At 40.9% G+C, this 26,949-nt stretch overlaps 1 protein-coding gene and 1 long non-coding RNA gene across 5 annotated transcripts in view; one reads left to right on the forward strand and one right to left on the reverse strand.

Annotated features, from left to right (window-relative positions):
- Positions 1 to 3,564: 3,564 nt before the first annotated feature.
- Positions 3,565 to 26,949, reverse strand: part of LOC132395933 (caspase-1-like) — a 44,139-nt gene continuing 20,754 nt past the window's right edge. For 3 of the 4 annotated variants that reach the window (XM_059973140.1, XM_059973141.1, XM_059973142.1), the window contains 4 exons: positions 24,714 to 24,948; positions 17,087 to 17,215; positions 11,998 to 12,107; positions 3,565 to 7,520 (listed from right to left, as the gene is read on the reverse strand). In XM_059973140.1, coding sequence (XP_059829123.1) covers positions 7,428 to 7,520; positions 11,998 to 12,107; positions 17,087 to 17,215; positions 24,714 to 24,948 — 567 coding nt within the window. In that variant the 3' untranslated portion in view covers positions 3,565 to 7,427. Of the gene's footprint in view, positions 7,521 to 11,997; positions 12,108 to 13,144; positions 14,422 to 17,086; positions 17,216 to 24,713; positions 24,949 to 26,949 lie in introns of those variants that run through there. The other variant, XM_059973143.1, reaches the window with a different exon arrangement.
- LOC132395934 (uncharacterized) overlaps positions 4,086 to 26,949 on the forward strand; it is a 39,816-nt gene continuing 16,952 nt past the window's right edge. The window contains exons 1-2 of the long non-coding RNA XR_009512791.1: positions 4,086 to 4,216; positions 14,675 to 14,755. This is a non-coding gene — a long non-coding RNA (uncharacterized LOC132395934). The remainder of the gene's footprint in view (positions 4,217 to 14,674; positions 14,756 to 26,949) is intronic.

The raw sequence follows: 26,949 nt of genomic DNA on the forward strand, positions 1-26,949 counted from the left end.
GAATTTCTATAGCGTGAGGGTGATGAATATGTGGAACTCGTTGCCAGAGGCAATTGTACAGGCAAGGGCTTTGGGTTTATTTAAGTCATAGGTTGATAAGTTCTTGATTAGTCAGGATGTGAAAAGTTATGGGGAGAAGACAGGAGAATGGGGTGAGAGGGAAATGAATCAGTCATGATCAAATGGTGGAGCAAACTCAATGGGTTATGAGTTTGCTCTCTTATCTCTTATGCTCTAAGAGATTTCTTCCTGCAAAATAATAAAACACATATTTGGGAAAGAAGAAACATTTTATTATTCTCAAAAAGTAAAACATGTTGACAGATTTATGAATCTTCCAATATTATTAAAACTGAAACAATTTAAATAATGTCAAATCAAATTTCACAATTATTGAAGTATTTTAATGTCAGCAAAAGTTTCTGATTTAACCACAAAATTTTCCACTTTCGATTATCTGAAATACTGCTTCTGCTGATTTTGGGAATTTGCAGTTAATTGTTACTAACGGGATCAATGAGTTTTACTGAGTAGAACAAAAAGGGAAGGGGGCCCTCAGTACAGGACAACAGTGTGTATCAGCCACTCATGTCAACAACCACACAATTGTGACCTCAATATGGACCTCAAGAACAGACACACACACACGCAAATATTCACACTTGAAAAGCGATGGAGGAACTCAGAGGCTCAGGCAGCATCTGTCGAGGGAAATGGACAGTCACCATTTTCCTCCGTAGGTGCTGCCTGACCTGTTCAGTTCCTCCAGTGCTTTGTTTCCTGCAGAATGAAGCATCTGCAGTCTTTTGTTTCCATTACACATTAGCAAAGCCTGAGTAGTGACTACCCTCTTCTGGCAAAGACATGTATTGACCTCTTTAGCTTGACTCATGCAACACAAGAGTGAGTGTATTTTTCAGCACAAGGAAACAGATGACTGTCTATATTTTTGTTCCAATTACTGTTCAAACAGACATTGAATGGAGACTTATTCTGATCTCATCTGGAGAACAATATTCTGTTTTGTGCACAACACCTCATAAAGGATTTCTGGAGATGGTATGATGCAAGACACCAGAATAATTTAGAGGGTTAAGTTTTGAAGAAAGGTTGTTTCAACTGACTTATATCCCTTGAATGCAGGGTGTTGAGAAGTGAAATAATTGAGAAGTTCTCAATTATTCTCAATGCTGATAGAATTTGTTAGGGAGAGTCCACTTCCTTTGTCTGGGAAATGAAGAATAAGGAGACATGAACTAGGGTTCTGGTTTATTAGAAGTGAAATCTGGCTAATTGTTTCCACTATTAAGTGCAGCAAATGACAGGAATTCCATTTGGTCCTGAAAAGCAAGCCACATCACATACCTACAGGAAAGATGTAAATAAGATTGAAAAGCGTACAGAGAAAGCGTACAAAGCTGTTGCTGAGTCTAGAGGACCTGAGTTATAAAGATTGAATAGATTAGGATTCCTTGGAATGTAGAAGACTGAGGGGAGATTTGATAGAGGTATTTTGGTGAACTATGTGCCTGTCTGGACACGCCCCCTGCTGACTGCTCCTGTGGCTCCTCCCACAGGCCCCTGTATAAAGGCGATCTGAGGCCTGACGCTCGGCCTCAGTCTCCAGGTCATAGTATGATGGACACTCACTCCTGGTTCCTTCTTCCAGTCAATAAAAGCCGATATCTCGCCTTACGTCTCAGTGTGAGTTATTGATGGTGCATCAGGTATACAAAATTATGAGGGGTATAGATAGGGTAACTGCAAGCAGGTTTTTTACCACTTAAGTTGGGTTGGACTACAGCTCAAGGCCAGGGGTTAAGGGTGAAAGGTGAAAAGTTTAAGGGGAACATGGGGGAAACTTCTTCACTCAAGAGGGTTGTGAGAGTGTGGAATGAGTACGAGTGGTGCATGCAAGCTCAATTTAAACATTTAAGAGAAGTTTGGATAGGAACATGGATGGTAGGGGTATGAAAGGCTATGGTCCCAATGGGAGTAGGCAGACTAAACGTTTTGCAACAAACTAGATAGGCCAAAAGTCTGTGTTGTACTTTTCTATGACTCTATAAATTGGGGTTTTCAAGGCTGACCTCAATTATTTTTTTATAAGCAAAGAATATTCAACATACATGGAACTAAGTCAAGTGAGCAGAGTTTACGTACGGACCAACAATGACTTTGAAGAGGAGGAGCAGTGGGGTTATCCACTCCTCTAGAGCCTACCTCAGTACTCAATAAACCAGGCTTGAAAGTCTACATCCACATCATGGCCTGGCCCATCTCCATATCCCTGGATTTCTTCAGTGTGTTAACATCTAGTCTTGAATATACTTGAAGAGTGCATTGTAGAGAATTCCTAAGTTCCACGTGTAGAGAAAGAATTTTCTACAAGCCTCAAATCTAATAGCAAAGATCTTGTCCTCACTCCTAACTCTAGGTTTCCAGCCAAGGGAAATAGTGATTCAGCATCCACCCTGTCAATCTCCATAAGAATTCCTGTTTCAATGAAATGGCCCCACATTCTTCTGAACCCCAGAGGATTGTTGAACTCACAAAGAAACATAGAAAACCTACAGCACAATACAGGCCCTTCATCCCACAAAGCTGTGCTAAGCATGTCCTTACCTTAGAAATTACCTAGGGTTACCCATAGCCCTCAATTTTTCTAAGCTCCATGTATCTATCCCGGAGTCTCTTAAAAGACCCTATCGTATCTGCCTCCACCACCGTCGCCAGTAGCCCATTCCACGCACTCATCACTCTCTGCGTAAAAAAAACTTACCCCTGACATCTCCTCTGTACCTACTTCCAAGCACGTTAAGACTGTGTTCTCTTTTGTTAGCCATTTCAGCCCTGGGAAAAGGTCTCTGACTATCCACATGATCAATGCCTCTCATCATCCTGTACACCTCTATCAGGTCACCTCTCATCCTCCGTTGCTCCAAGGAGAAAAGGCCGAGTTCACTCAACTTATTCTCATAAGCCAGGTAACACCTTTGTAACTCTCCTCTGCATCCTTTCTATGGTTTCCACGTGGGAAAGGAAAAGCAAAGAAGATTAAAACTACCTCATTGACTACTGCAGCTCAACCTGCTCCTCCTGATTAAACACTCAGCAATGAATTGCTAATCTCTGAGGCAAATGACTTCACTGTCCAACCTGCAGGGGACAACACAGTAGTGCTGTAGTCTCAGAGCTGGGCTCAGTTCAGTGATCTGGGTTCAATTCTGATCTCTGGTGTTGTCTGCATGAACTTTGAACACTCTGTATTTGTGTGGATGTGCCCTGGGTGCTTCGCTTTCCCAGACAGTAAAATACCCCAGCATATATCAGCAGTAATGGAATTGTTAATGGCCATGGGAGAGAGAAAATGGGATAATAGGTCAAATTGAGACCCAGTGTGGATTCAATGGATTGAATGGCCTCTTTCTATGTCCCGAGGAAATACTCTCCTCCCAATAACCAATTGTGTGAACTCTTTTGGCTAGGCAGCATCTGTGGAAAAGAGAAACCAGTCGATGTTTCGGGTCGAGACCCTTTTTGAGTGAGTTGCTTTGTGTTTTCCAGCATCTGCAGGTATTCTTGTGTTTGTGCTACTATTACTACTACTACTCTGCGAAGTTTCTTCCAGGGATGCCTATCCTGAAGAAATTTTTTTAAATTTCCCTTCAACTGTTTAGTGAAACCCTCTCACTGATTTGGAAGGGTCTCCGCCCCGAACCGTCAACTGTTTACTCTTTTCCATAGATGCTGCCCGGCCTGCTGAATTACTCCAGCGTTTTGTGTGTGTTGCTTTGGATTTCTGGCGTCTGCAGATTTTCTCTTGCTTGAACCCTTACCATTACTCTCTTTGAGCTTGTGGTCTTTGAGAAGGTATGAGTTGCTGAATGACGCACGCCTGCACCTATGTCACGCTGGACTGCACAAGGTGGAATTTTATGCGAAGGAATAAATACCTTTCAAGTTTTTCAGGCAACAGGCACTGTGAATGCCACCTTAGAGTTCTTAAATTGAGCATTTCTGTTGGCTGGAATGTGTTGTGCATTTTGCTGAATGTAGGCAAGGAACAGCTGGCATGTGAAGGAGTGGGGTGGGGGCAGTCTGCATGAGCCTGAGTGACAGCAGCGAAGATCACAAAGCTACAAGAGGAAATAAGTGAACATTAAATGAAAATAAACAAGGAACAATGACTACCGGCACAAATATCCTCATAAAGGTCAGTACGAATGTTTTTAAAGCTAGCACCTCATGTTTGGGGTCCAATTTGACCCAAATCCCCTTACTGCCTTGTTTGGTATTATTGCAAATGAAGATTTGCACAAGGTGCAAAATCAGTTCACCCCCCCAGAGAAGGAAAGATTCAAAGGGGGGAAAGGGGCCACAATGGTTGACAAAGGAAGTCGGAGATTGCATAGCATTAAAAAAAAGGAAGTATGACAGAGCTAAGGTGAGTGGGAGGACAGATGATTGGGAAGTTTTTAAGGAACACCAGAACTTAACTAAAAAGGCAATACAGGGAGAAAAATGAACACAAGCTAGCTGGGAATATAAAGGAAGATAGCAAAAGCTTTTTTAGGTATGTGAAGAGAAAGAAGATAGTTAAGAACAATGCTGGGCCCTTGAAGAATGAATTGGGTGAAATTGTTATGGGAAACAGAGAAATGGCAGAAGAATTTAATGAGTACTTTAGATCTGTTTTCACTAAGGAAGACACAAGCAATCTCCCAGATGTATGGATGGGCCAAGGACATAAAGTAACAGAGGAAATGAAACAGATTGACATTAGGAAAGAAACAGTTATGAGAAGACTGATGGGACTGAAGGCTGACAAATCCCCAGGTCCAGATGGTCTGCATCCTAGGGTACTAAAGGAGGTGGCCCTGGAAATTGCAGATGCATTGGTAATCATTTTCCAATGTTCCTTAGATTCAGCATCAGTTCCTGAGGATTGGAGAATGGCTAATGTTATCGCACTTTTTAAGAAAGGAGGGAGGTAGAAAACAGAGAACTATCGACCTGTCAGCCTGACATCAGTGGTGGGGAAGATGCTAGAGTCCATTATTAAAGATGAAATAGTGGCATATCTAGATAGCAGTGATAGGATTGGGCTGAGCCAGCATGGATTTACCAAGGGTAAATCATGCTTGACTAATCTGTTGGAGTTTTTCGAGGATGTAACCAGGAAGTTAGACGGGGGAGATCCAGTGGATGTAGTGTACCTCGATTTTCAGAAGGCATTTGATAAGGTCCCACATAGGAGTTTGGTGGGTAAAATCATAGCTCAGGGCATTGGGGGGAAGACATTGACATGGATAGAAAACTGGTTGACAGATAGAAAGCAAAGGGTAGCAGTGAATGGGTGTTTCTCAGAATGGCAGGTGGTGACTAGTGGGGTGCCACAGGTTTCGGTATTGGGACCACAGCTGTTTACAATTTATGTCAACGATTTAGGTGAAGGCATTGAGAATAACATCAGCAAATTTGCTGATGATACTACGCTGGGTGGCAGTGTGACGTGATGAGGATGTTAGGAGAATTCAGGCTGACTTGAATAGGCTGGGTGAGTGGGCAGATACTTGGCAAATGACGTTTAATGTGAATAAGTGTGAGGTTATCCACTTTGGGAGTAAGAACAGGAAGGCAGATTATTATCTGAACAGTGTAGAGTTAGGTAAGGGAGAAATACAAAGAGATCTAGGAGTCCTTGTTCATCAGTCACTGAAGGTGAATGAGCAAGTGCAGCAGGCAGTGAAGAAGGCTAATGGAGTGTTGGACTTTATTACAAAGGGAATTGAGTACAAGAGCAAGGAAATCCTCTTGCATTTGTACAGAGCCCTGGTGAGACCACACCTGGAGTATTGTGTACAGTTTTGGTCTCCAGGGTTAAGGAAGGACATCCTGGCTGTGGAGGAATTGCAGCGTAGATTCACGAGGTTAATTCCTGGGATGTCTGGACTGTCTTACGCAGAGAGGTTAGAGAGACTGGGGCTGGTACACGCTGGAATTAAGCAGATTGAGAGAGGATCTGATTGAAACATATAAGATTATTAAGGGATTGGACAAGATAGAGGCAGGAAATATGTTCCAGATGCTGGGAGAGTCCAGTACCAGAGGGCATGGTTTGAGAATAAGAGGTAGGTCATTTAGGACAGAGTTAAGGAAAAATTTCTTCTTCCAGAGAATTGTGGGGGTCTGGAATGCACTGCCTCGGAAGGTAGTGGAGGCCAATTCTCTGGATGCTTTCAAGAAGGAGCTAGATAAGTATCTTATGGATAGGGGAATCAAGGAATATGGTGACAAGGCAGGAACCAGGTATTGATAGTAGATGATCAGCCATGATCTCAAAATGGCGGTGCAGGCTCGAAGGGCCCAATGGTCTACTTCTGCACCTATTGTCCATTGTCTAAGATATAACTTTAAATACTCCTAACCTACAGGTTTTAGTTTTTACCTTTCTTTTAGCAAGAAGAGCAATCTTGCTTAAATGGAAGGAGTCTACCCCTCCTACACATCTTCAATGGCTACGTGATATTATGTCGTATTTAAATTTAGAAAAGATCCGCTGCTCAGTCTTAAATTCGAAACAATCTTTTTATGATATTTGGGGACCTTTCCTAAATTACTTTTCCAAGCTATAAAGTTTAACAGTGCACAGACTTTTGTGTATATTTTTATCTTCTCTTCTTAAGTGAATATGTTTTTTTTTCTAATTATCCATTGTCATCCATCAGCTTTTTTCTTTGGTAGTTGGTAGGGGGTTGACTTTTTTTATATATATAAAAAATTTTCTTTTATGATGTATAACCTATCTTTAAATTTTTGATTACAGAGTGGTATACCTTTATGTGTTATGCTATAACATTTTGATCAATTTTATTACAATGTATGAATGTACACAAGTTATGTTGAGATGTATCTATGTGTTGCACTCTGTAAATTTTTTTACTTCTGAATAAAAATATTGTAAAAAGAAAAAGATATATAGTTCTTCAGAGAGTGTGGATCGACAGCAATGGTGGCCTTTGGCCTCCTGGACAGGCTGAAGAACTGAGCTCTAGCTTCACTGCCGATGCAGTGAGAATTGAAAATTGTACAAAATGCAGAGGACTAGTTCACTTTGCTCTCCTTGAGACTATCTGAAGTAATATGCAATCAATCAAAGCAAATTAAAAGCCCCCAATTAATTTAACATGATCAGAAGCAAACAGGCATCAGGTATCTAGGTACCACAGATACCTTTCACCTTGCCGGGTGGAGATAACCACCCGCTCTTTCCCAGCCCATCAACATACATCCTAAGGAATACTTCAAAATAATCTCCAATGTATATTCTGATATTCTACTGCAGAAGTAACTCAGCTGAGCTTTGATTTCTATAACACAGTGCTCTGGATTTCGGGGTTGGTTCACTTCTGGGAACCAAGGTGTCAAAAACCAGGGAACAGGTAGAATTTCTTCATCAGTGTGCCTCTCTCCTTCACAGGCAGTTGTCTGGTAAATTCCATGAAGGACTGCTGCACCTGGGGGGGGGGGGGGGGGGTAAAAAAGGAGAAGTTCCAGTTACTAAATGAGATTTACAGCAAAAGGTCCTAACATTGTCAGTGGTGCCCATGAATCCACAACACAAGCTTAGCACGGCACCAGGATATACATTCCTAATCATTCAGTATCTCAGTCACATACTCCCTACAGCTTTCATTATTTTTGCTAATATTTCCCTTTTCTCACACAGGGTACTTGCCCCTTCCTTTCTGTTGCTCCTTTGCTCACTCTCCACAACGCACTGTCAGAGTAAAACTAAAAATGGATGTACAGGGAGATACGAACTATATTTTAGCCTATTAGAATAGCAGTCTACAGGAGTTGAATTCTGCAGTAAACTTCAATTATTTAAAAAATATTTTGAATGCGAAAGTTCTTTAAGCAATTTTACTAACTGCATATGAAGGCTACTGTGTGTGTCATGTACAGTTCTGGTATCCACTCCAGACAGTAAGGCAGCAAGTCTCAAGTCAAGTCAAGTAAAATTGTCATTTCGACTGGTACAGTGCATAGTAAAAATGAGACAACATTTTTCAGGACCATGGTTTACATGACACAGTACAAAAAACTAGACTAAACTACATAATAAAAAAAAACAACACAGAGAAAGCTACACTCGTCTACAGACCTACCCAGGACTGCATAAAGTGCACAAAAACAGTGCAGGCATTACAATAAATAATAAGCAAGACAATAGGCACAGGAGAGGGCAATAAATTGATGTCAGTCCCGTCTCTGGGTTTTGAGTAGTCTGATGGCTTGGGGGAAGAAACTGTTACATAGTCTGGTAGTGAGAGCCCGAATGCTTCGGAGCCTTTTGCTATGGAGCTGGTGTTGAGGGACCAGGTGAGATTCTCCATCAGGTGAACACCAAGAAATTTGGTGTTCTTTACCATCTCTACCGAGGAGCCGTCGATATTCACCGGGGAGTGGTTGCTCCGTGCCCTCCTGAAGTCAACAACTATCTGTTTTGTTTTGTTCACATTAAGAGACAGGTTGTTGGCTCTAAATTTATAAGCTGGCAGCAGGTTTTCACTGAAAAAGGGAGGGTATGCACCAATAATATGTTTCATTTATGAGGAGAAACTGGTTGACTTCTTTGGATAAAGCAAGGCTGAGTGGTGGGAGGTGGGAACTAAGAGATATAAAAAAAAAACTATGAGAGACACAAACAGGGCAGATAGTAAGGCACCAGGGACTGCAGATGCTGGTATTTGGGCTGGTGGAACACCGTGAGTCATGCAGCATTTGAGGAAGGAACGAAGATGTTGACATTTCAGGTCAAAACCTTGCATCAGGACTGAGAGTGGAGACACAAGGTGGCCAGTATGGAGAGAAGGAGAGTGGCAAAAATGGATTTTGAGGTGATTAATGGACTGAGGAGGGGTGTGAAATGAAAGGCAGATACAGAAAGTGAACAGGAATGGAGTAAGACCTAAGGCTGATGTCTCTAAAGCCAGAGGCTGAATTCAGCTTGTTTTCTTGGCGATCTCACCTGCCAAATCTGTTGGTATTCTTTGAGGAAATAACAGGCAGGATAGACAAAGGAGAGTCAGTGGATGTTATTTACTTGGGTTTCCAGAAGGCCCTTGACAAGGTGCAACGCATGAGGCTGCAAAACAAGTTAAGAGCCCACGGTATTGCAGGAAAGATACGAGGGATGATTGATAAGTTCGTGGCCTAAGGTAGAAGGATTCAATTTTAGAAAACCTAGCACATTTATTTTTCAACATAGTCCCCTCCTACATTTACACACTTAGTGCAGCGGCTGTGGAGCATACGGATTTTGGACGTGCCGAAAGTATCCACAGCAGGGGTGATTGATAAGTTTGTGGCCTAAGGTACAAGGAGATGAATTATACAGCGTTCATTACATGCACATGCAGGTCAACTCATTGAGTAATTATGCAGAAAGTTTGAAGTTAATAACTCATCAGGGTGAATGATAAGTTCATGGCCTAAGGTAGAAGGAGATGAGTTATTAACTCATTATTAGTTCATGGTAGCATTCTAAGCCCAGGAGGGAGCAGGGAAGGCAAGAGGCAGTGTTGTCACTGGTGTTCAGGTAAAGGTGATGCTGGTGAATCTGAGCTTGATGGAACTTTCATATTGAAGGTGATGGTTCTTTCCAGTTCCTGGTGGATGATGAACAAGTCTTAGGGAAGGTATTATTGAAATTCAGAGTATAGTAGTTCTTATCTTTCTCTTCTCATAAGGACCTAATGTCAAAGCAGAGCATCTTCAATCATGTGGCCACATCTTATGCTGCTCACCATATTGGAATGTTTGCCTTTGAAGTTGACAGCTTGTCTCTGGAAGCCTTTTCATTCTGACGTGTTTTGATGGCAGTGGTTCTACACTGTGGCTGTTTGCTCCTCGGTGACATCAAGTTCTAGAAGATTGCTTTTGAGCCCATCACCATGTAACACCAGTAACTCCTCTGCCACCAGGCAATTCCAGAAATGTTTCTATGTCATCCTTGTCTGCGTCCTCAAATCCTGCCCTATGTGTCAACTTGATCAGACTTCTTGGAGATTTTCAGATTCCTAAATTCATGGAAGTCATGCAGACTCTGGCCATAATCTACATCATATATAATCACTAGAGGCACTGACACAGTCAATGACAATCTAGTTCTGGTTTGGTCATTGCCACTTGACTCCAAAATGCATGCCTCATACTCAAAAGACACAGCAAACCTGAAACACAACTACAGCATCTGATACACATGGGTAGTAACAATGGAATGGCATTAAGTGGCGACAATGCAACCTAGATGTTGTTAGTCATGTTTTTAATGTTAACTTGATGACATTTTGTTTGTTGACAACGAACAGGACTTTGTTGCCAAGGTTTTTCCTTATGCAATATTGCTTGGAGAAGCGTGGGAAGAGAATCAAAGTAGGATCATCTTGGTAAACTAGCACTGACACCCAGGTTCTTTGGTTTGATTGCTACATAACTAGAAGGATGGCCTTTGAGTTCTCATTTAGAGCTCTCTGGTTAGGAATGGTAAATTAAGAGAGGCTTAAAATTTCAGCAATGGCTCCAAGGAGAAAAACAAGTTGAACTTTGGCAGCTTTGAAGCCTGAAGTAGTTTCTCATCCCTGGAGATAAATGTGTGCGAGGGTATCCTCTTCCAAACAGGCAGCATCTCATCCACACTAAGCACTTGCTTAGGAGAGTAGCTACTATCATCAATCATTTGTTTCAATACTTTTGGAAAAGTTCTCCTCTCACACACTCCATCTCTTCAACTAGAAAAATAATTAAGCAGATTGGTATATTTCTTGAAATGCTCAAACCACTTTCAGAAGATACATTGTCCCTTTATATTCTTTCCTTACAAACATGCATCTTTCCTCATCAAACTCAAGGCACTTGCAATTGATTCTGGTCTCCTAACTACACTCTTAATCTTTTTTTCAATTTCCTCCTGATTATGTACCTGCTCTTTGTAGCATGTGATTCATTTCCTGGAGTAACATTGCTCCACACCCAATTAAATTTTATTTCTGTGTCCACAGTCAATTATATCAATCATCTGTGGCTTATTTAATATATATTTAAGTCAACGGTCTACTGTAAAAGCAATGTACTCTGGAGCAGCCATCAGTTAAACAGTGACCTTTCTTAAAGTGGCTGCTTTTATAAATAGTGGATATGTATTGTACCTTAATAAGTCAATTGTATGGCACAATGTGCAGCTGTTTGTGCACTGTCATGTAGCACTAACAATGTGGGTTTGATCTTACTTCCTGCCTTATCTGTTTGGATTTACATTTTCTCACTGTGACCATATCTGTTTCCCCTGGTGTACCAGAATGAACTGGTAGGTTAACTGGCAGATATACTGTTAATTTCTCCCGTGAATAGCAAGATAATTAGGAGAGAATTAAAGAACATGCAAGAGAAGTTACAGGAAAATAACAGGAGCTGGGACAAATGGCAATGTTCTGAGATCCAGCATGGGTTTGATGGGTTGAATGGCCTCTCCGTATCATCAAGAATATGAAAACTGAAGTAGATCTATGAATCAAACATTCATAAATCAAGGGAGACCCGTAATCTTTAATCAATTGCATTCATTATTAAGATTCCAGAATTGGATTTTGGAGGGATTACATTTGAAGATTGGAATTTGCAGGTGATGGGTTTGAAAATATTCTAAGAGGAGCTCAGGCAAGGAAACATGCTGTAATGCATAATAGGTCTTCACTTCTCTCTCACTCTTTGATTCTGCTTGTGGCAGGAGAATGAACTGAAAAATGCTGTGGATTGCCCAGGCATATTCCAGGGGGAAGAACAAATTGAAAATAACGATACCACCTGCTTCCTGGCTGGTGGTTAGTTCAAAGGAGTAGTGTTGCTGGAGCCTATGAAGCAATTACCTTGTCACTTCCCATCCCACAATGATCTCAATAATCCCTGCAACAGCTATTCGTCCTCTCTTACCTTGAAGAACAGCTCCTCAATATGATCGTTGCTTGCGTTTTGCCTCATAACGTCAATCAAGTTCTGGATGAATATGCTTCCCTTCTCAGGATGCCTAAGGGCCACGCTGTCTGCAGAGACAAGATCATCAGTGTTAGTACTGAAAAAGGAGAATTTCTGTCAGCCGTCAGAGGCAAAGAAGCCACAACAATGAACCAGCTTACGGACAGTGCCAGTTGATTAGATGATTGATGAGCAGCAGAACAACAGTAAAATCACTCGGTTGCCAGCTTATAATGCAAGGTCACCAAAATTCTCCTTTGATACACATAATGGAATATATGTCATGTACTTTCAGAATTTATCCAGGTTTCCTGAGATAACAGTATAGCATTAAAAGTAAACTTTTTTTTTCCTGATAACCAAAATTAATTGAATAATATTCAGTTTAGCAGTTTACTGTACATTAAACTCAATTATTTAAAAAGTAAAATATATGTGAACTTGGATTTAATTGTGCTAATTGGTAATGAGCTATTATTGTCATATCTACCATGCAATAGGCTTAGTTTACATGTCATCCAGACAGATAATTCCTCACATAAGTATATCAGGGTGGCACAAAGGGAAAACAATAATAGAATGCACAATACAGTGTTATAGTTACAGAGAAAGTCTAGTGCAAGTGAACAAATACGGTGCAAAGGGCATGATGAGGTGGTCTGAGAGGCACAGTCAGATCCCTTACAAAAATAATAGTACAAGGATACACTTAAAAGCAGCACAACGCTTTTTACACCGCTAAGACAAGAACTATGTGCTCTGTCACAAGCTGGGTGAGAACTTACATAACGCTGTAGGATTGCTGCATTCCCTGCTGGGAAGAAAGCCAGAGCTTAAAGTTGGTGGTAATTTTCTTATCAATGTATCTGTGTATCACCATCAATTAGTGGTTCTCCACCTTTCCCTGCTCATAGCCACCTTGTGACTTTCATTTACGTCTGTGGCCCCAACCCTCCTTAGTCTCTATTAGTTGTTAAAGTTTTATATGGTCAATGGTAGTAATTATTCTAAAACTGTATACAGTCAATATTAATGTTTTAACAGGTTATAGGTATTACCATATGTTAAATATAATTTTACCGATGCATAAGAAAGTAAAACTGTTTCAAAGCTCTGAATAGGATGTTTTATTTATAATACACATAATATTTTTCCAACCAGCAACAAAAAGCACTTATTACTGTTACTTTGGGTATTTTGAGAGATCCTTGTGACTGATGTAATCCAGCGAGTTTTTGGTTGCAACTTGGTTAAAGATAATCAAAGATCACCTCTTTTCACAACATCACCACAGTTAAGAGTTTTTGATAGCAGGTGAAGAGCTTGACTAAAACCACATTCAGCTGGATAAGAGGTGGGAAATCCCATATAAAACAATCCTGCTTTCTCCCAAAGCTGTGGTAACTTATTTTGAACATCACGAGTTATCCAGAAATGTTGCTTGCAGTGTTTGGATTTTGCTTGAGCTGTAACATCACTCTGCAGCTCAGTAAGTTGTACTTGCAATGTGGTGTCAACATCATTCACATTGACCCCAGATGGATCAACCACCTAGTCGGGAAGATGCATCTCCAGCAAGTCTCTGAACTGAAATTCCACATCAGTGTTTCAAATGGTCCAGATGTACAATCAGTTCAGCATCTTGCAAATCTATTTTAGGAGTGGCCAGTGAAGAAAACTGCATAAATTTGAGACAACCAATATCGCTGCTGAACAGTTTGAGTTTTCCAAGGAAAGCAGTAATAGCCTTTTTGCATGATACGAGATTGCAGTTTTTTCCTTGAAACTGTTTGTTTAATAAATTTGTTTTCAAATATATCCAACAGGTAACAATTTGCTCTCCAAGCAGCTTATCATTTAGAGAGGCTACAATACTATCCTAAAGTGCAACAAAACGACCAAGACAATTGCCTTCAGATAACCATCAGACCTCATCAGGTTTAATGGCCATTCAAAATCTTCTTAGCTTTCCTCACAAAATTGTCGAAGAAGATGATCTTCAAGTGCATTTGATTTGATGAAGCTGTCAGGCATTATTACAGGAGCAAGGGCGTTGTGCAAACGTCCCCTCAATTTTTTTGCAACCAAATGCTGATGGTGAATGACACATTATATGCAAAGAAATGTCAGGCATAGCATTGCTAAACGAGCAAAGAATGTTCTGTATCTTCCTACCGTTGAAGTAGCACCATCAGTTGTACAAGCCATTATATTTCCTGTCTACAGTTTCTTTCGTAATTTTTACTGTTATGAATGAGAGTGCATATGACACTATTCAAGCCATTCCCTTGAGCAAGTCATCAGCATCAAGACGTGTTGATGGAAGTGTCGGATGATGTGGAAAAACAACTAGTTGCACAACCGCAAGTTAAGAAGTTTTTCCTGCAAATCGATTGAATATACATCTAAAAATAAAACTAGTTTTTTAGGCAGTTATCAGATACATGAGATAAATATTTTTAATGCTATTATATATGCAAATTCTATTTGGCAATAAACAGTGTGTACTCACTAAGTATAATGAGTATCAAAATATGATCACTAAAAATAAAATAATTCAAAATATGATGTGTCAGGGATTTAACAGAAGTTGTAGCGTTAGATAGTGACTACACGTGTTCTCTCCTTTCTGCAGTTTCGTCGTTTCTGGCAGAGGACTCCACTGCAATAGGTGCAGCCTTCATGTCACGTTTTATAAGTATCATAACACACGCAGGTAAGGAAGGCAGACAGAAGAAGCCTCCTGCTTCACACTTGCTGCAGGCAGCCCCACCCAATTCTCAGTAGGCTTGCAATACTCATAGCTGTTTGAAATAGATTATTACAACATGGGTTATGCCAGGCTTTCTATATTAGTCACTTTCTGATAAGGGTTTTGTTACAGAAAACCTGGCAACCTCTGGCAGTCTTTCAGTTAGAATTAGATATAGATGCTTCTCAGCAAACATGTAATTATCGATAATAACATAACCATAGCTGGTGGACCACGTTGCAGGGTCACGCCCGTCCGCTCACTGTCGAATCAGTGATTTGGGGGTGGATGTGGAGCAGGGTTCAGGGGGCTGCCTGTAAGGGTGTGAATGGTGAATTGTGCGTGGTCTTGCAGGAGCAGAGATAATGACTGACGTGCTGCCTTCCACCCCCTACACACACACACAAGCTAAGCTGTTTTGCTGCCTAATTTGCCATATTTTCCCAATACTTTCATTTAGGGTTCCAATTAAATTATATTTTAACTTCTTTTTTATTTATATATTTTAGAAATATTTCATTAAAACAGCAAACATACTCAGAAACTCCTGCGACCCCCGTTTTCTTGATTTTGACTTGTGGGCACTGGGATGATGGTAGTCGAGGTGAGCCTGCAGGGATAGCGGTTTGATTCAGGGAGATGTTAAAGATGTCAGTGAAAACATCTGCTAGCTGGGCTGCACAGTCTCTGGGCACACGGCTGGGTATGTGGTCAGACCCCACAGCCTTACGTGGGTTAATCCTGGCCAGGATCCTCCTCACAGCATTCTCCAGCCTGACAGAGTGCCTGCACCATGGTGGGAGGGGGAGTCTTTCTTGCCAGCACAGTATTCAGTGCATCAAAACGTGCACAGAAGATTTTCAGCCCATCAGGAAGACAGGTGTCACTGTCATTGATGCACAGGGTGGTCTGATGACAGTGGTGTCATCCACAAACTTAAATATGGCATTAGAGCTGTACTTAGCCATACAGTCCTAAATATAAATTGAGTAGATCAGGGTGCTAAGCACACAGTTGTGGTGCACCAGTGCTGACAATGATTGTGGAGGAGCTGTTACCAATCCATACCAACTGGGTCCTGCAAGTGAGGAAGTCAAGGATCCAGTTGCACAAGGAGGTATGGAGGCATAGGTATTGGAACGTAGTGATTAGTTCCGAGGGGATGATAGTGTTGAATGCTGAGCTGTAGTCAATGAAGAACATCCTGGTGTATGTATCTTCATTGTCCTGATGTTCCCGAGCTGCGAAGAGCCAATGAAATGGCACCTGCTTTTGATTTGTTGTTATGGTAGCCAGACTGGAGAAGATACAACTCATCCTTCAGGCAGGAGTTGATATGCCCAAGACCAACCTCTCAATGCACCTCTTTAAAGTGGATGTAAGTCACGGGATCCCAACCTGGGATCCATGGACCCCTTGGTTAACAGTACCGGACCATGGCATAAAAAGGTTGGGAACCCCTGATGTACAATAAGCACTGCTGCAAGATGGTCATTCAGGCAGGTTACCACATTCTTCTTGTGACTGATATGATTGAAATAGGTGGGTACTTCAGACTGTCAAAGCAGAGGTTGAAGGTGTCAGTAAACACCCCATCCAGTTGATTAAAGAACCAGCTCCACACTGGTTACAGAGCAGTTCCAAAGGATGCGCGGCAAAAACAAAGGAAAGGGAGGACAATGTGATCCTCTGTGTGCCTGGGAATTTCCTAAGTGATAATCTACCCTACCTAACTACTTGTGGTGATTACCCCAATTTTCTGAGTTGGTACACTGATCTCGGGGCCACACAAGCTATCTTTTGAACCACATGTAAAATACTATAATCTTTTTAGAGCTTTTTTAGAGTCACAAGAAATAAAATCCCTGACAACTGGCAAAAGTCTTTTTTCAATACTACGTCCCTGTTAAGATAATCTGTAAGTGATGTTGAATAGGAAACACTAGAGAAAAAAAACTCAGCTGTTCTACTTTAAATTGTGGCAAGGTAGACTTTCTGTGCACTTGAGTTAAGAGCCAAGTATATTATTTTAATGACAGGTGTAAGCATTTACTCTTTTGCTAACAAGCCTCTCCCCCTCCTAATTGTGGTAAATTGAAACAAAGCTTTGAAGGACACAAGATTTCAAACAGGTCCAATCTCTCAGATCCCTGTCACTTCTACAAGGTTCCTGCCAGTTCCAATCTCTTCAATTTTCTGTTACCTTCTTTAATGGCTAACCAAGTTAGAATGTTCCCAGAAATGAACTCAGTCATGCTGTTGCAAAACACACTTACTCATGAAGTGCCTAGTTACCTGGTGTGGTGGAACAGAAACAGATGAAATCACTTTCCTTGTGTACTTGGTAAAAAGGACCTTCTTCTTCGTACTCAATGTGGGGCTGAGGAGTTGCTGAATCACTGACATAGGCATGACCAAGGCTCCCTGCAAAGCAATTGCACAACTTAATGATGGAGATTAACCTGCAGCAATAACACAGACGTCATGTCATGACTGATTAGTATTTTTCCACAAAGTAAAATTATTTACAGGAACACACCAGATCACCAGGAACAGCCTTTCTGGTAATCTTATCAATATTCCTTCTCTCTGAGTAATTTAAGATGGAAAATAAAAGTGCAGCAATGTTGCACTATTTTTTATCTACATTGAACCAATGAAATTGTAAAGGATAACCAATGTAAAATGGATGCTCTCATAAAGGTGAATTCTTGGAGCCTCGGGATCAGTTGCCATTTGGTACAGTAAGTGATTAAATAGTAGGAATTCAGCATTTAGAGTCAGTGCAGAAGCAGGCTCTTTGGCCCATCTAATTCATGCCAAACTGTTATTCTGACTAGTAACATCAACTGTAACTTGACCATAGGCCTCCATAACTCTCCCATCCATGAACTCATCCAACTTCTCTAAAATGTTGCAATCAAACCTGTAATGTAGGGATCTATTGCTTTTTGAGCAATACCCCCCCCCCCCCTCTTAGCACTACGTATTGATCTGTTGTCTGTGAATGCGCTGTTGCCCACACATGCACATTGTGCTCTCTTTCTGTCGTCAACTGCAATGTGAATATACCAGTTAAAGCTATTTCCCTTGGGTATGCTTTTATTTAATTGATATGTAGTTGTGTACAGACACAACGGAACCCACATCCACCACTTCCTCTGGCAACTCGTTCCACAGTTGCACTATCCTCTAAGTCAACAGTTCCCAACTTTTTTTATGCCACGGACCCGCCCCTCAATATTAATCAAGGGGCCTGTGGACCCCAAGTTGGGAATTCCTGCTCTAAGTGAAGATGTTTCACTCTAGGTTCCCTTAAATATTTCACCTTTCACCCTTAACCTGTGACCTCTTGTTCCAGTCTCATCCAACCTAGATACAAAAAGCCAGCTTGCATTTACCCTATCTATACCCCTTATAATTTTGTATGCCCCTATCAAGTCTCACCACATTCTCCTATACTCCAGGGAAAATATCCTATCTTATTCAACCTTTCCCTATAACTCAGGTCCTCAAGTCCCAGCAACATCAGGGATGATGCCTGAGTATGTCCAGTTTTTATACCCCTGTATTCCGTCCCTCCTGATTGGTTAATCCTCATCCAAACAGGTTTCCACTCTCCCATCTTGTTTACAGTTGAACTCCTGTTCTTACTTAGTGTGAGACCTTGGTCTTTGTTAAAATTCTTTTCCTCTAGTTTTATTTCACTGGCTTCCTTTACTAGGCAGTCCCAAAAGCCATTGGCATGGCACAGTAGTTTTGTGCTGTTGAAGTCAATCCTATAGCCAATCCCAATTTCCCCTTGGGATCAATAAGGTATGTCTGTCTGTCTGTCAAATGCGACTTTCTGCTATCGCTGAATTCTCCAGGTAACCCAAACGGATACACCTCTTGTGCTCCTTGATGCACGCTTCCACTATGTGTCCCACCTGGCCGATGAGTTCCTCCAGCTTTTTGTGTGTGTTGTGTGTGTATTTCCAGCATCTGCAGACCTACTCTTGCTTGTGATCAGAATGGGGAAATGTGATTTAAGTGACTTTGACCACAGAACGATTGTTGATACCAGACGAGGTGGTTTGAGTATCTTAGAAACTGCTGATCTCCTGGGATTTTCACACTCAGCAATCTCCAGAGTTTACAGAGAATAGTGTGAAAAATTTGAAAAGAAATCCAGTGAATGGCAATTCGGTGGGCAAAAATGCCTCGTTAATGAGAAAGGTCAGAGAAGAAGGCCCAGGCTGGTTCAAGCTGATAGGAAGGCAACCGTAACAAAAGTAACTACGGTACAATAGCGGTGTGCAGAAGAGCAACTCTGAACACACAGCACATCAAGTCTTGAAGTGGATGGGTTACAGCCAGTAGAAGACCACAAACGTTCACACAGTGGCCACATTATTAGGTAGAGGAGGTACCCCATAAAGTGGTCACTGAGTGCGTATGGAAAATTGTCACTGTGTTGTTTCAGTTTGAAGGGGGAACAATTAAGGAGTAAAGATCAACATAAAACTCATTCTATGATTAAGAAAGGAAAATATGTAAAATTGTTTGGGAAATTAAACTAAAAGGTTTGCTAGTAGATAAGCACCAATTTCACAAAATATTACAGAATTCTTCATGAGCATCCAATCTAAGCAGTAATCAAAACTCCACATAAATATTGATCCATCTATGGCCAATTAGGTTGAGGATGCCATTAGATAAAAAGAAGATGCTCATAGTGTGGTCAAGGAGCAAATTAAACCCAAGGATTGGAAGCATTTTAGGAAGAGGTAACAAACTGCCATGTATCTTATAGAAATGACAGACCACTAGATCAGAAAGAAATGGATTATCAAATAGGAAACGAATCAGAAAAAATAAATCTTAGGTGCAAATAGAAGAGATGTAATGATGGAAAAATTAAAAAATAATAGAGGCGTTAAGCAAATAGCTGACTACATTGCAGCATAGTAAATGTAGCAGAGATTGTCAGGAGTTCGGATTTAAAGGATGGTGAGGCACAGAAAATCATTCTTATCACCAAAATAAATTACTGGAGCAACTACAGTGATTAAAAGCTACCACATTCCTTGAATCTAATAACTTGAATCCTAGGAACCAAAACAGTTGGCAGTAGTGATAGTGGAAGTATTAGTTATGATCTTCCATAATTGTGCTGTCCCAGCTGACATGTAGAGCATTTAACATAGCATTTAACATTTATGGAACAATGTTAAACACTGTTAGTTAGTCAAATGTTTTTTTTTGTTCCTGCCTATTAATAGGCACCATTTGCTGGGCCATAATCCATTCGTAAGTTATATTAATGACCAAAATGAAGAAGTAAAGTGTAATGTCTCCACGTTTACTGATGATACAAAGCTAACTAGAAAGGTAAGCCAATGAGGAGGATGTAAGGAGTCTGCAATGACAGGTAGTTGCAGTTAGCAAAATGGACAAGAATTTTGAAAGTGAAATATTGACTTTGAGACCTCGGTGGGAAAACTAGAAAAACTAATTTTGTTAAGACAGAAAGAAGTAGTAAATGTAAATGCATTGATGAATCTTGTTTTGCATACAAACACTTAGGAAGGAAGCTGTTTGTCTCTCTCAGAAGGGAATGCAGGAGGAGGTCTTTCTGGAGTTATGTAGAACTCCAGAGAGAACACATTTGCCAGGATAAGTAGGAAACTGTAGTTTAGATTCATAAGATTGATTCCTTAGATGAGGGGAGAAGAGATTGAACATGTTTGTTCTGTAGTGACTGTGGCAAGATTCATAGTTAGATGCTGATTAGATTTTTACTCATATAGTAGAATCTGGAAATAGGGACATGGTCTCAGGATAAGGAAACGGATATTCTGGACCAAGATGAACTGACAAAGTTTTGAAAAAGGAACTAGTGCTCTCCCGGCATAAATAAACTTCTCTCAGACTTGAAGCTGTGAACAGGTATTGATTATAACCGATGTGTTGATGACAAAGTCTGCTATCTTCATCAAGTCTTGACCCAAAATGTCAAATGTCTTTTCCATTGATGCTGCCAGGTTCCCCATTCTGAAGTTTAGTCTGAACAACAACTAAACCTCAGTAGTTTCTGAGATACTCAAACCACCCCATCTGGCACCAACAAACATTCCGAATCAAAAGCAGTTACATCACATTTCTTCCCATTCTGTTGTTTGGTCTGAGCAACAACTGAAGTTCTTGATCATGTCTGTATGCTTTTATGCATCAAGTTGCAGCCACACGATTGGCTGCTTAGATATTTGCTGTAATGAGCAGATGTACAACTGAACCTAATAGAGTGGCCACTGAGTGCTTAATCTCTTAGTTTATCATTAGTTCACTATAATCAGATACCCTCAATAAGAATACATAACTCATGGTGAAACAAAGCTTCACCGCTTACAATTTCACAATAATGTGGAGAGCTATATTGCATGTCTGTACAGATGCCTGTAATCAAGGTTTCAGTAAGTTGCAAACATGTAAAACGTTATTCATCAATCATTTAGACAATGGAATTGATGACTTTGTGGCAAAGTTTGCGGACTATACGAAGGTAGGTAGGGGGGTAGATAGTGCTGAGGAAGCAATGCGATTGCAGCAGGACCTTAACAAATAGGAAGAATGAGCAAAAAAGTGGCAGATGGAATACAGAGTAGGAAATGTATGAAAATGTATTTTGGTAAAAAGAATAATAGTGCGGACTATTAACTAATGGGGAGAAGGTTCAAACTTCAGATGTGCAGAGGGACTTAGGAGTCCTCGTGCAGGACTGCCAAAAAGTTAATTTACAGGTTCAATCTATGGTAAAGAAGGCAAGTGCAATGTTGGCATTTATTTCAAGGGGAATAGAATATAAAAGCAAGGAGATAATGCTGAGCCTTTATAAGACACTAGTTAGGCTGCTCTCGAAGTATTGTCTACAGTTTTGGGCCCCATCTCTCAGAAAGCATGTGTTGTCATTGGAGAGAGTCCAGAGGAGGTTCAAGGGGATGATTCTGGGACTGAAGGAGTTAACATATGAGGAGTGTTCGGCAGCTTTGGGCCCGTGCTCACTGGAATTCAGAAGAATCCGGGAGGATCTCATTGAAACCTACCGACTGTTGAAAGGACTAGATCGGGTGGATGTGAAGAGGATGTTTCCTCTGGTGGGGGTATCCAGAACTAGAGGCACAGCCTCAGAATTGAGGGGAAACCCTTTAGAACAGAGGTAAAGAGGCATTTTTTTTTTAGCCAGTGAGTAGTAAATCTGTGAAATGCTCTGCCACAGACTGCGGTGGAGGCCAAGTCTGTGGGTATATTTAAGATGGAAGTTGATCATTTCCTGATCGGTCGGGGCGTCAAAGGATATGATGAGAAGGCAGGTGTATGGGGTTGAGTGGGATCCAGGATCAGCCATGATGGAACGGCGGAGCAGACTCAATGGGCTGAATGGCCTAATTCTGCTCCCATGTCTCATGTAAGGAAGCTCTGATGTATTTGTTACTGCAAACAAGCTGGCTTAATTTAGCTGTGTCCTCAACAGATGTTTGTGAAGGTAAACATCACAGGAAATACCTTTCAACAGGTTTTAGACAGCTGGTGAACTCAGACTTTTCTCCATCAAAGCATATGTGATGTGCAAGTGATGGACATAGAAAATTTCTACATTGATTTTTATTGTATACATTTCTCTGACATTAAATGTACCTATTGAGGATGGAGATGGTTCAATTAAAAGGGAAGTTGTGTCACTCAGATTGTTGGGGATGTGATTTTTAGTATAAAAGGGGAAGCAATCTACAAGGATCCCCAGCATGCAAGGTAATTCCAAATAGAATTGTCTACATCAGATGAGGGGTGGGGGGTAGAGAGGGAGAGGGAGAGGGAGAGATTAGAGCATTTCCAGGAGCTGCAGTTAAAAGGGTTAAAGTAAAATACAGAACACAGAGATTTTATGATCTTATTAGAGCACAACAGTATTTATTGAAATATTTTGTATCATTTCCTTGGTACTTACATTTTAAATGCTATTAGTAGTGTTGGTATTATTTCATTTGTTGAAAAACTGAAAAAGAGTTCTTGGCTTTCCTGCCCTGCCAGCCTTAATTGGTTTTCCCACACATCTGGGACCAAAGGATAGTTGTTGTATATACCACATACACAACCTTTCCCAATTAATTCAATGATGTTCTGCTCCAACAGGCTGTTCTAAATGCATTCCATGAACTGTTCCCCAGACTATTTCTTTGAAAATGATTCAGCCAACCTGCATTAGGTTAAAGTCCCCCCACAATATTTTTTTCTACTTCTGCTGAAATCCCTTTAGATTAATATAGTTAAGTAGGTCATAAAACTATACTCACTTGCACTTTTAACCCTTCTTATCTTGTATCTCTACCCATAGTGATAGCACTTTCTGAATTTCTGGACAAAGATTATGGTAGTTCCAAATACTGTTCTCATCACGTTATCACAACTAACAATTATAACTGCAAAAGAGGCCATTTGCCTGTTTTGTTTATACCAGTTGAGAAATTGCAACCCAGCTTAAACCCCAGCACTTGTAGATCTACTGGGTACAGCTCTCTCACTATATATCTAGCACTTTTGATATGTTTTGCTTCTATCATCCTGTCAGCAGGATCCAATAATCTGCAGCGTTAAGTCATTCAACTTGTAGGCAGATATCTATCCACCTAACTATACTGCCCCTTGCCGCTCCTGCCCTACTTGTACCACAGTGCCATGATCCCACTCACCTTCCTCCCTGTAGATTTTGTTCTGACTTGTACGGGCACATGGACCTTGTGCCTGTTGGACGGCAACTTGAATCTGTACCGAATATCCTCCAGATGCAGACATTCGTGCAGATGCATTTGCCTAGGTCTCCTTCAGCTCCCACAGGTAGGACCTACGCACTCCACCTACCTGGCATCCCAATTACATGTTTTTCCTATTTCCAGTTAATTTATAAGTGAATTGTGAGCAGGACTTTTGAAAAACATTGGGTGATTTTCTGGGATAAGTTCTATTCGAGGAAAGCCCTTTGGCTTTTACCTAGGAAGAGTAAGTGGTGTGCTACCAAACCTTTCCAGTCCTTTTATGGAGGCGTAACAGCAAGGGCAGGGTTAGTCAAGGGCATGGGGATGGATTGAGTACAAGATCTGGGATGAGATAAGGCAAAAGCTGGAAAGAGGATTAGGGGAGTGAAACCATCTCCACTGGACTGTTTCATCAGGATTTTCAATGCTACATCCAGACGTCAGAGAGGTTCCTTGTGGGTCACTGTGGATCTCTTTCAAACGAGGACACTCCACAGTACCAGTCAAAGTGGAGGTAAAGTAACTGTGTCTGAAAAGCACGATAAATCTGGCAGACTCTGATACTGTATATTAGCTGCAGGCAAACTCAAGTTATGGTAATGCATACTCAACCCTGACTCTCAAACTAGTGACTCTGACATGAGCATCTACTCAGCATTGTTTTTCCCCTCATGAACAAATAATCCCTTCATCTATTATGTTTCAAAATATATGTGCAGGATATTATTCTTGGAATGTATATGTACAGTATTTCCTATAAAAGCATCTCTATTACAATTCCTACAACATGCAAACGTTACTCTCAAAGAATACGATTTCTTTCTAATATATACAGTGCCTGTTATTCCCTATATATTAAAAAAAAATTAAGTATTTGGCCACTAAATTCTTGCGCAAGTCTCCTACACATTTGAGTCCATTGATTTTAGTACACGGGATTACAATAGGCATTCAATACACATGAATAGAGCAAATTCTCTCCGAAGGATTTATTTTACAAAGGGCTGCTATTTTCTTTTTGGAACCCATTTTCTGCTAAACATTATTTCAAGAATCCCTGCTGTAATTTGTTGCCCATAATATGCCTGCGCTGAGCCGGTTTGTAAGAAGAGTTTTCAAAGAGCACTCACTTCCACGACAGGCCTGGATGATGATGATCTTTGGCTTTCCTCTCAGCCCTTTGCAGTTCTTGTTGTTTAAAATATTGAAAATTTGGTCAATGTGAAAAGTATCTTCCTCACTTTCACTGTGACGTTTGCCACAGATTTTATCCCGGAGTCCATGGGACATTAAAACTATAAAGGTGCTATCCGACTGCACGTGCTCCTCTCGATTTGAAAATGCAGTCAGTGCTTCCTTCATCGCCTGAAACATAATTTTAGGTATATCATTATTTTTGAACAGGGCATATTCTTTCCTGAAATCTACTTAGTCCATTCTATAAAATATAAGGTTGGTACTTAACAAGAACATTATCAATAGCAACACTCACAAAATGCCGGAGGAACTCAGCAGGTCAGGCAGCATCTACAGAAACGATTAAACACTCTATGTTTTGGGCCATGACCTAGAAGAAGGTTTCGGCCTGAAATATTGCCTGTTTATTCATTTCCATTGATGCTGCCCAACCTGCTGAATTCCTCCAGCATTTTGTGTTTGTTGCTCTAGATTTCCACCATCTGCAGAATCTCTTGTGATTATTAATAAAGAATTTTTTTACATCCAATGATCCATTCATGTTATAATATGGCTATATAACACAAACTATAATGTAAAATCGTCTGATACAATGGAACTCCATAAATGTGTTTAGTGAGGGAAGTGATGCTGTAATCCAATTCTGTGTTGTGTGAGATTAGGAAGTCTATAGAATGTATTATATTTTCTCCATATCCTGGAGATAACATTTTATGCTACATAATTTAATACTTTTAAAATGTCACCATCCATCACAAAGAATCAACTAGAATGTACAAGTTTATTCAGCAAGGGTTAATTGTGCTACACTGCAAATAAAGACTGGGAATTCTCGAATATTGTCGAGAAATTCTGTTCACAGATATACATGGGCACACAGGATCATAAAAAGCTGCAGAGGGTTGTAAACTCAGCCAGATCCATCATGGGCACCAGCCTCCCCACCATCGAGGGCTGTTTCAAAAGGTGATGCCTCAAGATTGGAGTTAACTATCTATTAGAACAAAGCACACAGAACATAGAACAGTACAGAACAGAAACAGACCCTTTGAACCACAACGTGTGTCGAGCTAATCAAATGCCTAATAAAACTAATCCCTTCTGCCCTCACAAAGTCCAGAGCCTTTCATCTCCTGCACACTCACATGGCTATCTAAGAGATTCTTAAATGCCTCTATTGTATTCTCTCCACCACCACCACCCCAGGCAGCATATTCCAGGCACCTGCCATTCTCTGCGTAAAACACTTACCCTTCACAACTCCTTTGTACATAAACCCTCCCACCTGACATGCATGTCATCTGGTATCAGACACTTCAATCCTGGGAAAAACATACTTGCTGTCAAATCTATCTATGACTCTCATAATCTTATAAATCAGATCAGATGATAATCAAATCTCTCAACTTCTGCCACATCCCAAACCCTCCTCTTCTAATAGCACATGCCTTCTAATCCAGGTAAACATCTTTATTCTCTCCAAAACCTCAACATCCTTCCTATAATGGAGCAACTGTGACTGAATACATACTTCAGATAATGGTCTATAAAGGTGCAACATCTCTACTCCTGAACCGTTCCTCAACTAATAAAGGCAAGAATGCCAGACATCTTATTTACCATTCTATGAACCTCTGTAGACATTTTAACGGAGCTATGGACTTGAACCACAAGTTCCCTTTGTACATTAACTTTCTATTCTGATATTCAATATCAGGGGAAGCTGCATCAACCAGGTTCTGGCACGGAGTCTGGCTCCGAGGCTCAGAAGGGATGGAGGGGGAAGAGGAGTACAGTAGTGATAGGGGATTCCATAGTTAGAGGAGCAGACAGGAGATTCTCTGGACATGAAATAGAAGCCCAAATGACATTTTGTCTCCTAGGTGCCAGGGCCAGGGACATCTTTCATCAGGTCCACAGCATTCTAAGAGGGGAGGGTGAGCAGCCAGAAGTCGTGGTACAACTTGGTGTCAATGACGTAGGAAGTAAAAGGGAGGGCCCTGAAGAGAGAATACATGGAATTACATAAAAAGGTGAAAAGCAGGGCCTCCAGGTAGTAATCTCTGGATTGCTGCCTGTGCCACGCGCCAGCTAGAAAACCAGATGTTAGGGTTGAGGAAGGGGCAGTGTAGATGCTGTGTAGTGGCAGTGAGATTGTGAGGAAGGACA

Source organism: Hypanus sabinus, chromosome 6 (assembly GCF_030144855.1).
Source record: "Hypanus sabinus isolate sHypSab1 chromosome 6, sHypSab1.hap1, whole genome shotgun sequence".
Lineage (NCBI taxonomy): Eukaryota > Metazoa > Chordata > Chondrichthyes > Myliobatiformes > Dasyatidae > Hypanus > Hypanus sabinus.